General features: G+C 43.4%; 1 protein-coding gene across 1 annotated transcript in view; it reads left to right on the plus strand.

The window, feature by feature from the left end:
* Positions 1–12,177, plus strand: part of LOC124787932 (L-ascorbate oxidase) — a 200,455-nt gene extending 188,278 nt beyond the window's left edge. Inside the window, exon 11 of the mRNA XM_047254922.1 lies at positions 9,892–12,177. Within this exon, the coding sequence (XP_047110878.1) occupies positions 9,892–10,040 (149 nt within the window). The 3' untranslated portion in view covers positions 10,041–12,177. The remainder of the gene's footprint in view (positions 1–9,891) is intronic.
* Positions 12,178–15,848: the final 3,671 nt, after the last annotated feature.

The raw sequence follows: 15,848 nt of genomic DNA on the forward strand, positions 1-15,848 counted from the left end.
CTGAAGACATTGTAATTTTGTCAGAGACGGCAAGTGTTGAGTCGTGCAGGAAAGCAATTGTAAGGACAAGAGTTTATAAGAGTAACATCAACAGGAGCATATAAATGGTAATAGCATGAAGTCGGATTAAATCAGGCGACGCTGAGGAAATTAGATTAGGAAATGCTACACTACAAATAGTAGAAGAGTGTTTTTGTTTGGGCAGCAAAATAACTGACGATTGCTGAAGCAGATAAAATATAAAATGTAGACTGGCTACAGCAAGAAGAGTGTTTCTGAAAAAGATGAATTTGTCAACATCGAATATAAACTAATGTGTTAGGAAATTTTTTCTGAAGGTGTATATCTACAGTGTCTAGCCTTGTACAGAACTGAAACGTGGATGATAAACAGTTCGGATAATAACGATACAGATGCTTTTGAAATACAGTGCTACCAAAGAATTCTGAAGAATTAAAAAGAAAAGAAATTTATAGCACAACTTGACTTAAGGGATACGTTGATACGACCCGTCCCGAGGCATCACGGTGTGGGGCAGCGGGGAGGAATTATTTTGTTTTATAAATGATGTAGAATTGTAATGTAGAATGGAATGCATTTCCCGGCCGATTAACCATATATGGGGCGGCGGGTGGAATTAATTGGTTTATATAAATATTCCTATTATTTATGCTGTTGTTTTGCCGTTCTCAACACTGGCTCTCTAACTACAATTTTGGCAACCAGAAAGTGATTAGCAAAACATGAAGCCTGTAATTAGAATTCCTAGTGCCCACTTCATCTGAGAAATACACTTATAGCTACAGCTTATAGCTCTGAGGAATTAGGAGATTGTCTGGGATTCATAATCAAAAACGATCGTGAAAAAAAAAACTTCGTTATATTCTGAAAGTCACAGATGAAGAAAAAAAGAAAAAAAAAATCCACACAATGTGACTAACAGAGCAGTTCAGAGTCTAATGCGCTGATGCAACTATAACTGTCCAAATTAAAGGTTTAAATGAATGCTCGCCATAATTTGATGATAATGTTCATCAAACGCCACGCTAAATAATGGTAGAATGTCTGTCCCGCGACGGCACGTGAAAATACGACATACGCAAACTGAAGATAGATCATTAAAGTCATCCCAGAATTAACACTTCACCCGAAAATAATTTCATGGTTACACGTATCCCGAGTAACTTAATACGGCATCCGAGGCTGTTTATAGCAATGATACCGACGCGACGCGACTCCCGGCACAGATGGTGTGCTAATCTGCGTCTGGAGAGAACTGGGGCCTTTTTTCCTCGCGCAGCGTTCTTATATATAAAGCCGCGGTGCGGACGGCTAAGGGAACGCCTGATCAAATCGGCTCTCCCGACTAGCCGCTGGGCTAGTAATGCACCACTTTAAGTTATTGAATAAATCATCGCTTCCTTTGCTGATGGCCGATGAAGCTCTCAATTTAAATGTGCAATCAGCACACAGGTAAGTAATCATAATAAAAATCTGACGTGGCTAAGTAAAATATTTTGGCCGAGAGAATTAATTTAATTACACTACACGCAGTAGACAAGCTCTGAACTTGCCCTTTGGAGATACACTATCGCTATAGTTAATATAGTTATTCAATTGAAACTTCTCACATCTTTATGATTATAGCGGATCTACATTCTACTTAAATATCAACATCTTAGCCTTATTTATTAGCCTACTTAATCTATCTTGCTTCCTTAATTTTTAAGACAAAAACCAGAAAATTATGAATTTCCACTAAAATCTTAATTTGTGAGGTCCAAAGTACTGTTTCTATTAAATTATTATGAAAAAGGAATCTAAATATAAATTTTTTTAAGTCTCTAGCTCTTTTCTGTTGCGCCAATGATTTTTACAGAAAAACGTCCAAATTTCGAAAATGGTTAAAGTTATCGAACTGATATTCAACACATATTAATTTAGTATTACTCCAGACATGCTAGAACCGTTTCAGGTTATTTACTTGATTTTTAAAGTATTGCGCAACATTCATGACGTCAGAGCTAGTTACAGCGGACTGGCTGGCACACAATGGGAAGGCTGATATGAATTTTATACAGCGTGAGTAGGCTGCTTCCCTACAACGGGATAGTAAATTTGGGAATGGAGGGATGTGTGGAAGGTAGAAACTGTAGAGGAAGACTACGGTTTGACTGCAGTAAGTGGTTTCAAATGGATGTAGGTTGTAGTGGTTACGCACAAATCAAAACGTTTGCTCAGCATAGATCAGCGTGGAGAGCCGCCTCTATCAGTCTTCAGGCTGAAGGTCACAACAGTAACGACAACAAATAATTCGCGGGAATGCGGCCGCATAAATTCGTCAGATCCCATTGAAATTTCAATAGGTAATGATAGTGTACCTAAAAGTAGGCTACTCTTTAGCGCATAGCGTAAGGTGGGTTGTGCATTATGGATTTACGTGGTATTTCCGTGATGTGTACAAACCTTCAGGAATGTTGGAGAAGGGTAAATGCAACCATTTGAGGTATCGTAGTCAGCAAACGACCAAGTCAAAAGTTCCGTCTTAGACTTGCGCACCGTTCAAACTAAGGGCCCCAACATCGGAATCCTGACCACTACATACGGGATTCCTGCTGAATACTGTTCAGTACCCTCAGACAATTTCACCCGTTGATGGCGCACGCAATGTGAAGTCAGAAAAACAGAAAGTCCCAAGTCTATGGTACAGTAATATAATAATGAATCCCATTTACATGCACAAGTTTCACAAGCTGCTAAATTTACAACACAGTTGTTCAAAATGGCGTCTCCCAGTGTCAATGCAGGCATGGCATCGTCACACAAAGTTGTGTTGTACCCATTCTAACATTCCCAGTGACGTCCGAACAATGTCGCAGAAAGAGAGAATTCTTGGCAGGAGATCCTCTTCCGTCTCAACAGAATGAATAAACTGGAGTGGGATCAAGCGAATGTGCTGGCTACGAAGCACGACCTCCTCTGCCTATCCACTTTTCAAGGACTGTCTGATCCAAACGTGTAATACACCCAAGTATTCACTTGTGCATCGTACATTCAAGCGATGCCACTGCGATTTACACGTTTGGTGCAAATATACTACACACTTTGTACCATATTTCTGGAACGGCGTTTGTCAGAGATCGATTACTGAGACGCGAGAGGTGGTGGAAGTTTTGTGAGTGTATTTAGAAAGGGAGTCAGCAAGCTGCATTTCAAAACATTGCAAACCATGTGGAAGGCGTGAAGCATCGCTACAAAGTTAAGTAAACAATATAACTGAAAATCGTGTCTTAGTGAACGAAATGGCAGCGAGAGCCCAGTTGAGGTGCAGATCAGATCGATAACTGGTTTACCGATACTTCCGTGTCGGCGATACCCACGGGATCATACAGTGCAGACCGTGAGAACTTTCTTACTCTCCCTGCGCTCTGTATTCAGCAGGTTGCGAGATAAGCTGTGAGGGTACTCATTAAGGCTTACCGGCATAAATCTGAATAACGTGAGAGGTATGTTAAACTGATATTCGTGTTTACTTTGACAGGAAGATTACAGATTGGTAGGTAACAGCATCTGGGCGAGGTCACTAAATGGCAGTGGCGATAGATGCGAAGTTAGTTTCTTCGATTCCCGGTGATGTCAATACTTGTATTCTTCGATATTTTAACTACAGGTTATTTCTAACTACGCGCAGCCGGTCTAGATTAAAACTACACTTTCTTGAAAATGCCTTAGAAATAAGGAGCAAGTCAAGTGGTGAAACATGTTAGAAAGCTACCTGTAAATGATTTATGTACCTGTAATATAAATGAAGCTATTCTTGATTATTTATCTTCATATTATTTGTTTATGTTTCATTCTTATAGTACCACACCAATAAAAATTATGCTGCCAGCGATTCTGTAATAACATTTAATTTGTTCTTTACTGAAAGGATTTAAAACATGCAAAAACAATAGATACTGAATGAACTACCAGAGCTTTAAGAATTAAGACACATATGACACTTTCTTGGAGTGAAAGCTGACTTCGCTGACGTCTAAGTAAGAAAAATTGTTGATTTACGTTGCCCTTTTTTTGTAGGAGACGACACTAGATCATTTTTATGAGAAGGGCCTGCACCGTAGTTGTGAAGAGTAAGGATAGAAAAAGATTGACACTTTTGTAGATTCTGATGGTGCTGCGTGCATTATGTATGACACGCCCAGAAGGCGAATGCTCATGTGAATTTTATGTTAGAGCATGTTTGGAAAAGTAACAGGATGGGGTGGGTGGTAATAGGATCTCACACCCAGCTGTTGGAAGGATGGGAGTAGGAAGGAAGGAAAAGTGATATGGAAAGGGTGGACTTTGCTAAACCTGGAAAAAGGTGTAGATCACCGTTAGTTGTTGGATAAAGACCTCTTCTACATTTTACCCAGCATTTGAATTGCTTCTCCACGTTTTCTAACGTCGTCTGCCCACCTTCCATTAGGTCATGGTTTTCGTTCTTTTATTCTCACTTGGAATCCAGCGAAGAACTTTCCTAGTCCGCCCGTCAGTAACACCTCCTTACATCCCCACCGACCTCAATTTCAATTTTATCACAGTCATAATACCTTCTTGCGCTTCACTCTGTCCCCTGGTTCATTTGTTTGCTATCATGTATCTCAGCCGCGCGGGGTAGCCGTGCGGTCTCAGGCACCTTGCCACGGTTCGCGCGGCTCCCCCGTCGAAGGTTCGAGTCCTCCCTCGGGCATGGGTGTGTGCGTTGTCCTTAGCGTGAGTTAGTTTCAGTTAGATTAAGTAGTGTGTAAGCCTAGGGACCGATGACATCAGCAGTTTGGTCCCATAGGAACTTACCACCACCTACCACGTAACTAACAGTAATTCTTAGCATGTACCACTCCATCATTCGCTGACAAACCTTCAGTTACTGAATAGTTTGCCCATTAAGAGTCCTGAACTGTCGCTGCCGTAAGTCAGAAATAGTAATACACACTGACTATTAACGTTGCCTTCCAGGCACATCACAAGCTTAGTTTTGAAAAGCCTATTTAGTATACCAAAGAACTCCAGGTCAGCTCTGACCCTCTGTGTATTTATTTTCTTCCCCATCCACCGTGTCTTATATTATCGACTAGTTCTATGGTTTTAGCGCAGATTTGTACTAGTTTCCTTTCGATGTAGTGATTTTGCGCTGTTTTAGTTTTATTGTAATCGAGTTTCTGGCATAATTTAAAGCTTGTTAAGTTCTGCCAGTCATTGCTGAAGTCTATCTGCACCAAATGCAGAACAGTACAGTGCCGTCGGCTACGTACGTCGCTCTGGATCTTCATGATGGCGAAGTGGCATAAGAAATCTTCTTTTTGCGTATGTGTACTAAAATGGATAAAAGTTCAGTGCCATTCAAAGGTAACTTGATTTCCGCTCCACCTCAAACAAACAATCTTACTATTACAAACAAGTGGCACGTATCAAAACATAAAACATAAAAAGTACCACTTGTGAAATCGGTGATGAAGGTTCCAGTAGCATGTATGTACTGCTCCTTCGTTTTTTGTTTTCAGTTGAACGATCTCAACAGTTCCTCTAAGTTTGCTGAGAATAAATTGATAAGAAACCTCTCCACCTGATTGTTCTTTAAATTCTGAATTTCGCACTACCGCAATGACGTACATTTGTCAGTACAATAATATAGGTTGAACCAATGCCTTATTTCTCAAGGTCTACTGTCCAGATTTGTTGAAACTGAATAAAAAACTTTCTTAAAATATAATAATCCTAGAGAAGGCAGCATTCCAAACTCGCTGCTCTGTCTTAAACTTTCATTCACCACTTGAAACTGATTTATTGTTCTATAACTACACTCCTGGAAATGGAAAAAAGAACACATTGACACCGGTGTGTCAGACCCACCATACTTGCTCCAGACACTGCGAGAGGGCTGTACAAGCAATGATCACACGCACGGCACAGCGGACACACCAGGAACCGCGGTGTTGGCCGTCGAATGGCGCTAGCTGCGCAGCATTTGTGCACCGCCGCCGTCAGTGTCAGCCAGTTTGCCGTGGTATACGGAGCTCCATCGCAGTCTTTAACACTGGTAGCATGCCGCGACAGCGTGGACGTGAACCGTATGTGCAGTTGACGGACTTTGAGCGAGGGCGTATAGTGGGCATGCGGGAGGCCGGGTGGACGTACCGCCGAATTGCTCAACACGTGGGGCGTGAGGTCTCCACAGTACATCGATGTTGTCGCCAGTGGTCGGCGGAAGGTGCACGTGCCCGTCGACCTGGGACCGGACCGCAGCGACGCACGGATGCACGCCAAGACCGTAGGATCCTACGCAGTGCCGTAGGGGACCGCACCGCCACTTCCCATCAAATTAGGGACACTGTTGCTCCTGGGGTACCGGCGAGGACCATTCGCAACCGTCTCCATGAAGCTGGGCTACGGTCCCGCACACCGTTAGGCCGTCTTCCGCTCACGCCCCAACATCGTGCAGCCCGCCTCCAGTGGTGTCGCGACAGGCGTGAATGGAGGGACGAATGGAGACGTGTCGTCTTCAGCGATGAGAGTCGCTTCTGCCTTGGTGCCAATGATGGTCGTATGCGTGTTTGGCGCCGTGTAGGTGAGCGCCACAATCAGGACTGCATACGACCGAGGCACACAGGGCCAACACCCGGCATCACGGTGTGGGGAGCGATCTCCTACACTGGCCGTACACCACTGGTGATCGTCGAGGGGACACTGAATAGTGCACGGTACATCCAAACCGTCATCGAACCCATCGTTCTACCATTCCTAGACCGGCAAGGGAACTTGCTGTTCCAACAGGACAATGCACGTCCGCATGTATCCCGTGCCACCCAACGTGCTCTAGGAAGGTGTAAGTCAACTACCCTGGCCAGCAAGATCTCCGGATCTGTCCCCCATTGAGCATGTTTGGGACTGGATGAAGCGTCGTCTCACGCGGTCTGCACGTCCAGCACGAACGCTGGTCCAACTGAGGCGCCAGGTGGAAATGGCATGGCAAGCCGTTCCACAGGACTACATCTAGCATCTCTACGATCGTCTCCATGGGAGAATAGCAGCCTGCATTGCTGCAAAAGGTGGATATACACTGTACTAGTGCTGACATTGTGCATGCTCTGTTGCCTGTGTCTGTGTGCCTGTGGTTCTGTCAGTGTGATCATGTGATGTATCTGACCCCAGGAATGTGTCAATAAAGTTTCCCCTTCCTGGGACAATGAATTCACGGTGTTCTTATTTCAATTTCCAGGAGTGTAGTTCTAAGGCCAGCTTGCCCCTTTGCCGATTAACTTCTGGTACTTTTACCATACTATAGTTGGCTATTTTAGTGAATAAGTGTCATAATACAGAAATGAGGCCAGCAGGAATATAGTTTATTTTTTTATGGAAAGATATCAGAACATACACTATGTGATCAAAAGCATCCGGACACCTGGCTGAAAATGACTTACAAGTTCATGGCGCCCTCCATAGGTAATGTTGGAATTCAATATGGTGTTGGCCCACCCTTCAACTTGATGACAGCTCTCAGTCTCGCAGGCATACGATCAGTCAGGTGCTGCAAGATTACATGTGGAGTGGGAGCCCTTTCTTCATGGAATGCTGCACTGAGGAGAGGTATCGATGTCGGCCGGTGAGGCCTGGCACAAAGTCGGTGTTTCAAAACATCCCAAAAGTGTTCTGTAGGATTCAGATCAGGATTTTGTGTAGGCCACTCCATTACAGTAATGTTATTGTCGTGTAACCACTACACCACAGGCCGTGCATTATGAACAGGTGCCCGATTGTGTTGAAAGATGCAGTCGCCATCCCCGAACTGCTCTTCAACAGTGGGGAGCAAGGAGGTGCTCAAAACATCAATGTAGGCCTGTGCTGTGATAGTGCCACGCAAAACAACAAGGGGTGCAAGACCCTTCCATGAAAAACATGACCACACCATAACACCACCGCCTCCGAATTTTACTGTTGGCAGTACACACACTGGCAGATGACGTTCACTGGGCATTCGCCATATCCACACCCAGCCATCAGATCGCCACATTGTGTGTCGTCATTCGTCACTCCACACAACATTTTTCCACTGTTCAATCGTCCGATGTTTACGCTCCTTACACTAAGCGAGGCGTCGTTTGGCATTTACCGGCGTGATGTGTGGGTTATGAGAAGCCACTTGATCATGAAATCCAAGTTTTCTCACCTCCCGCCTAACTGTCATAGTACTTGCAGTGGATCCTGATGCAGTTTGGAATTCCTGTGCGATGGTCTGGATAGATATCTGCGTATTACACATTACGACCATTTTCAACTGTCCGCGGTCTCTGTCAGTCAACAGACGGGGTTGGCCTGTACGCTTTTGTGCTGTACGTGTCCCTTCACGTTTCCACTTCACTATCACGTCGGAAGCAGTGGACCTAGGGATGTTTAGTAGTGTGGAAATCTCGCGTACAGACGTATGACACAAGTGACAACCAATCACCTGAACCACTTTTGAAGTCAGTGGGTTCCGTGGAGCGCCCCATTCTGCTCTCTCACGATGTCTAATGACTACTGAGGTCGCTGATATGGAGCACCTGGCAATAGGTGACAGCACAATGCACCTAATGTGAAAAACGTATGTTTTTGGGGGTGTCCGGATACTTTTAATCACATAATGTACATGCTGGTCAAGCTAGAAGTAGACATGTTGTGTACATAGTTCCGCGTAATCAGCGCGTACACGACTTTCCCACTAGAGCGCGCCCTGCTAAGCACAACAGCGCAGGTGCAGCGCTCGTCCGTCTCCGCACTACGAGATGGCGCTGCCTTAGAGACGGACCAAATTGTGCTTCCACCGATCCGCATATTAATATGTAACGCAGCCAATGAGATTGCTGCTAACGTAGAACCTTTTCTCCTCGCAGATCACACTCGCGCAATGATACATGAACGCTCGAGGTATTATAACGAGTGTACAGAACTCCGATTAGTCAGTGTGCATCAGTCTGCATTAGTCTATAGTCAAGTTTCAGTCTGCGCCTAATAAGATTATCATATTCCTGTACATAGCCATGAAGAAAAATGTATAGACACTTTGTCAAGTATCAGAGATATGTGAAAATAAGATTAACGTACCAAGACCAAAGGAAATTCAGATTGTCATTTGTAAACAGCATCCAGAATCAAGTTACGTAATATATATGATTTTTATTATTTTAATAAATGTGTGTGAAAACTAATCAAGTTCTGTTTAAAGTTGGTCACCATCAATCTGCTACTCTAAGCGTGCAAGTGGCATTTCTATCGTCTGACCTAACGGCAGAAGATAAACATGCCACGATAAGACCACGAGACATATTGCTGACGCTCGCCTAATTCTTTAGAGCGACAAGTCAAATAATCTGATGGTGTGTGTACCGAAGGTCTTGCAGTACGCACACCACAACACAGTTACTGTTTTGTTAAAAGATTGTGTAGATAGTGAAGTTAAAATCTTCTGTGTTGTTAGGTAGCATCATATTTCTTCAAATGATCGACGTTTCGACGCCTCTGCTGGGATCTTCTTCAGGATCTTGTGGTGTCCATTGAAGAAATATGACGTGGCCTAACAACCCGGAAGATTTTAACTTCAGCGACAACGGCCATGAAAGCCTATAGACTTAAATTATGAGGATAGATTGTAGGTGGACGAACGGAGCAGAGTCCGTGGGACGGATGACTCACAGCAGCTACGGCAGAGTTATTGGGTTTTGGCGACTAAGGTTGACTGGTAGTTAGATCACTAACTGTAAAGCAAGGCACTCGTTCCTGGGGGCACTAATGGTGGTTAGGAAACCGTGGGGTGACCCACCTCACTGAACGTGCACTGTTGCTGACAGAGGCGTGGCGCTCGGTGTGTTGCAGGCTACTGGCTGTTCCACTGCCACTTCCTGTTCCACATCGTCATCGGCATGAACCTGATCGTGCACGTGGGCACGCACGCCGACCTGCCGCCGGTGCCCGCCGGGTTCCCGCGCTGCGGCGACTTCCTGCCGCCCATCGAGCTGCACTGAGCAGCCCACGCCTCGCCTCGCCTCGCCTCCGGCCATCAACAGCGCGCAAAGGCGGTCGCCACAGCGAGCTCGCTCCTTGCCTAATCCTGCATCGCTGTAAGGCGTCCAAAAAAGTTCCTCCACACTGGATTTCTCGGAAAAAGAACAGTTATAAAAAGTAACAAATACGGCCTGACAGAAAGCTCCTAAGACACCCCCACCAGCAAATGTGCTTCCATTGTGAATCTAGCAGTGACAGAATCCAGCGGAAGATGAACCTAAGGAGACGTCCAGCTTGTACTTCTCAGACATCGTCCTTTCAGCTAGCTATACAGCGAATCGGGCATAGGTACGATAGCGCCATGTCATATGATGCTCACTGTAGTCTACCGTAATAACGTGGACATTTTCGCTAATGACCTTATCATTAGACTTCACTTTAGTCTGAAGTAAAATGATACTACTGTAATTGAGAGGCACAAACTTTGTTATACTAAAAGCTGTAAACCGAAGTGGCCGCTTGGTCAGCATTTATCAAAATGCCCAGCGAAACATAGCTCACTGCATCTACTGACGTAGTAGTGCGTTCCACTTTGGAAGTGTCTCCATTTGGTTCCAACCGACCATTACAGCACAGAGAAACATCTTTACAAAGTGCTTTTTGAGGGAAAGTCGGTGCTCTGTCCACAATCAGTTCCACAACTGAAGAGAAACCCAATAGACCACACATCCTTCGTCCCGATTGAGGCACTTTTTTCGAACTGGTGGGGATCTAATTAATGTTTTGATAGTGAAACTGCCTTCAACCCTTCCTCTTGCCTGATACTCGGATATCTATCCAGGTGATGTGAATTTTTTTAGGCACCTTACCGAAAACGAGTTGTTCCCTCGCCCCCATTCATTCTCTGAGAGGATGCGACATACAAGTTCCTGTTTTCCAGCGACCAGAAAGCACCCGCTTTGTGGAGGTTTCCCGTCACTGGAATCTGAGCGAAAAAATATTCCGCGATTCACCCTCTCGACATGAACGTCGTCCCTCGCCCGACCCTTCATCCCCGCATCGCCTCCCTCCCCCACCCCCCTCTCACACTCCCGCTAGGCCCGCCGCTTGCCGCCGGCTGTGACCGACGTCCAAAGATTCACCTGCCATCACCGCTCCCACCACCCTCTCTCACTCGTTTGCAGAACACGATCCTTCCTTCCTGTCTCGACGTCTGACCCAGACGTGTCATTTGGCGCAGACAGCAGCGGCGCCCACCCGGCGCAGGCTTCTGTTTCCCCCACTCCCAGAGCCTCCCACTGTCAGCGCCAGATACTCACGTCCCCCGAGTTGCATACAGCACACGTTCTTCATTGTCAACTACGAAACAAAGTTTCATGTCGTGACAAAAACATCGCACCAGCTTTTCAGAACAGCTTGTGACTATTTCTCGGTGACCACATCTCGAGAGCGTAAGACACTGCGCATTCGAAACACTACTACTGTACCATTTTAATGACTCTGGAGCACTGTACATAAAAGGCTGGTGCGAAAATCCGCGACTTATGACACCAGTACCATATTTTTAACTGTATTTATTGAGCTTTAGTATTTATGTGAATTTAAATATGTTAACACCGTTCATTTAGTACCAGTAATGGAAGAGAAATTAAACTCTCATTAATGTAAACAAAGCTAGAATGGTACGTGCATAAGACAATATTCACGGTTGTACATATCATAAATACTACGTGTTATTTTCTGTTTGTTGTTAATGATTGATTTTATAGCTAAATGTGATGCACCAACGTCCTAAATATGAAAAGTTACCGTGAAGCACACTTGAAGATCACGCAACGGTCATCCAGTTTCCAGATGTACACGAAATTTGTTCATGTCATGTACTAATTCTGTTAATAACATACATAATTTTTCACTTTTTGGGTTCCTGCAGACGCGCCGTTGCGAAGAATACGTAACTTGGTTATCTTACGTTTTACTTGTTACTTGTTCGCGGCACCATATCATTAATTGTTAAAACGTAAGATACACTCAAGTTATTCCATTCTTTTTAGTTAGTAAAAACTGTATCAGTATTTGAAGTGCTTGCCCTGTGCATATATGTAAGTACACGATAATTTTTTCAGTTAATAAAGTTGTTGAAATGTTTGCAATTTAGTAGCTGTTTTTTCTACACCTCCTTTGCCAGACACACTATTATTAACTGTTATTGTGGAATGGGGAGGAGCCATTTCTGGTGGTACATTTCACTGCTCTACGTCTTCGCATCGAAGCTAATTTCTTTTCACACAACTGAAGAATCACCTCGTTCTGTCTCATTTTCGGTTGTGAATCATTAACAGAAGAAGCAAACAGAAGTTATGTTGTGAGAATCTGATACATGGAAGAAAATAGCGTGCTAGTAAGTCTCAGGTGTATGTGAAGGTAATTAGTAGTGATGCCCTCAGGCTATCATATCGCTTAATAAAATACATAAATATGTAAAAAAATGAGAATAACACTTTTCTGAAATCAATTCAGCCCTTAAAGAAGACATCAATAAATATTCTGGTCTACTTACGGTAGATTTGTTCTGAAAGGCAATATGTTGCTCATAGAAAAGTTAAATAGCGTTAGACGTAGATACAATCCAAGATGACAGCATTGGGTCGTCGTAATATCCACGAAAAAACAATGTTATCGTAATATCCACTGTCATTTAGGAAGCCACAACAGCGACGTACAGAGAAAGATGAATGTAAAAACGCCAGGACCCAGATTCTGTAGAAATATGATATTCAAGATGCCTCAGTTCATCATCCATCTCAAAAATAGACACGGCAATGTCCTCTTCTACAGTTTTTTCCCCTTCAATTCCATTCTTTATTTTACAAGGAGACTGGGTTTCGCTACGGCATTAACTGATGAAAGAGGTAAGTTAGTGACTCGAAAAATCAACTGTCCTTACAGTTTCCACTTACATGAGAACTGCACACGAGCTTCATGAACGAGAGTCGTGCGGCGTGGTCGGCTGAGAATCATCAGGCGGTTCTTCAGCCGCCTAATCGAAAACGATTTTCTTCCTTGGTACACAATGGCCCCTTTCCACGCGGTGTACGAGAGTTAGGTCTTAAGTACACATGTTGCGTGTATGTGACTGTAATGGCTGTGCGTACAGTGTTATGTTATGTTTGTGTTTTATGACGACGAGAGAATGGAGCTTTGCAGAGCCAATGGGATACAGGGTGAGTCAAAAAGGATTTTTACAACTTTGGAATGAGATAGAAATTTCTATATATTTCCAAAGTTGTAGGGTCCTTTTTGACTCACCCTGTATTGGTGGTGCAGCGATTGAGACACCGAGGAGAGAAATCCCAGTTCTAGTCCAATGACAAAGACTACAGTTTGCCTTGGTTACCCTACATCACTTAAGACACTACTGAAATGTCTCCTCTGAAAAGACAACAGCACGTTTCATTCCTCACCTTTGTCCCAACCAATTCAAACAGGGTGACTTTTCGATGTCTATGGAAAATCAAATGATGTAAAGGTAATCCTGAAAGGGATCGAAAAGTCATGTACCATTTTTCACGTAAACAAATATTTATGAAGATATCGCTACTTTTCTTTAACTCAAAAACGACTAGTCAGAAGAACATAAAAGTAATCCATATGCAAAGATTTTGTGAAACTACTTCGTCTAAACGAAGCATTTTGATCACAAAATGCAGAAAAAGTTTCAGTAGTCAACCAAGGGAAAGAGGATAACAACTTTGGAAACACCTGGCCGGTAGAATACTTGAGGAACGTCATCGAGTAAATGTGACAAGTTGTTTGCTGCACATTCCCACCACACCACTCTCCTGCATTGCTACTTTTTCCAACATCCGCGTGCGACGGCAAGTCCTGGCGACAGATGGTTTCTGAAAATATTTCCCATAAAAAAAAACTTTGACATTAGATACTGACTAAACACGTGGCTACAAAATAAATACTTTCTTAAATAAAAATGAGTTTTTAATATCCACGATTTTAATTTGGACTAAAAAGGATAAAACAATTTCTCCTAACCCCCTACAGATTCCTAATCCCATACAGATAGTCTGGAAAATTTGTAATTGTGAATTTTAAAAGCTATGAAAATACTTGTAAGATTTAAAACGATAAATGTGGGACACATGCAGCAATTAACAGTAAGAAGATGAACTATCCATACATCAGTCAGTAAGTATGTACTACTTGCAGTCCACGTCTTTCGTTTTAAACCTTACAAATATTTTCATAGCCATTAAAAATTCACGAACAGGAACTTTCAGGACTGTCTGTATGGGGTTAGGAATCTGTTTGCGTCTAGGAGAAATTACTTGATACTTTCTGGTCCGATTTAAAATTGCGGTATATTAAAAATTCATTTTTAATTAAATTTTTTCTGCTTTTTAGTCTAGCATGTATGAAATTTCAAATATTTTGATGAGATTATAACAGAGACATGTGGTATACTACAGGTGTAGTGTATCTCGCAAAAAGACAGTGTTAGAGATATCTGAGCTCACAAGGAGGCTTACCAGCAATCTTTCTTCCTGCGAACCATTCACAACTGGAATAGGGAAAGGGGGAAACAGCAGCGGTACGCAAAGTACCGTCTGCCACACACCGACAAGAAGTGAGTTGATACTGCATTTATCATCCAGTTCTGAACTATGTTGAAAGCTTCAAGTATCTAGCACATCCAGAAACAACAGGGTAAACAAAGTACCTTCCGCCACATACCAGACAAGAAAGCGAGTTAACACATTGACTGCCGCATGCATAGTGATGGATGTCTCACCACCAGGCCAGACCAGGTACTCGGCGTTAGTCGTGAGAGTCTGCTACGAGCACCGGCAGGCACACGGCTTCAGGTGTGAGGCTGTGCTTGTGGCTACTGTAGGCCTCGTAGCAGTCAGCATTGCATTGTTACCCAGTACTGAGCTATGTGTAACGTTTCAAGCCTCTAGCTCATTGCGAAGTTAGCTTAAAACCAATCGCAAAATTTGTGCAAAACAGACAGACAAGAGAGCAATATACATCTCCTCTTCCCCCCTCAGTCATACCCATCCGCTCACATACCACCTGGAACATATTCTGATAGTGCGTGCACAACAAGCTGGTCCTGCAGGGCAGCCGAGATATTCGGTGTTACCAACCGTTCTCACCTTCACCCCCACCCCTATCGAAAATACCGACATAAAGCAAGTTCATATTGCATTGTCAACCAATTCTGAACTATGTTTAAAATTTCAAGTCTCTGGCTCATCGGGGAGTTAATTTAAAATAAATTGCAAAATATGTATCATAGAGAGAGTCGAGAAAGCTACCTAATAAAACGTGGTAAAAAGGAAGAGGAATTTTCGTCTGCAAATTTTCTGCATTTATCTGCATGAAACATTTCCACATGCATCAAAAAGTCACGTTGTATATATCATAGTATATGAGGATTTCACACCGTACACAGAATACTTCATTTAGAATCTTCAAAAGCAGCAATATGGTATCAAAGCTTGAATATGTTTCTTAGTGGGTCTCTCTCAGTACAATTTATTTACAAGCCCACAAGGCATTAACGGTGGACCGTGACAAAGAGGTTACTGACTACAGACATCCCTTACATGTTATATGATGCATCAGGAGACATGCAGGTAATGAAAACACTGGTAACAATTGTTCTTCAAATGAGGCCTGTACACCTCTTGTCAAGAAGATGTTTTCCTATTGAACTGTGTATACGACGTTACCAGATGGGAGGGCAGAACCTCCATTCTCGATATAGAAGCTATTCTTCAAACTGTCATCAGTATGTAGAAATGGAG

This window comes from Schistocerca piceifrons, chromosome 3, assembly GCF_021461385.2.
Source record: "Schistocerca piceifrons isolate TAMUIC-IGC-003096 chromosome 3, iqSchPice1.1, whole genome shotgun sequence".
Classification (NCBI taxonomy): Eukaryota; Metazoa; Arthropoda; class Insecta; order Orthoptera; family Acrididae; genus Schistocerca; species Schistocerca piceifrons.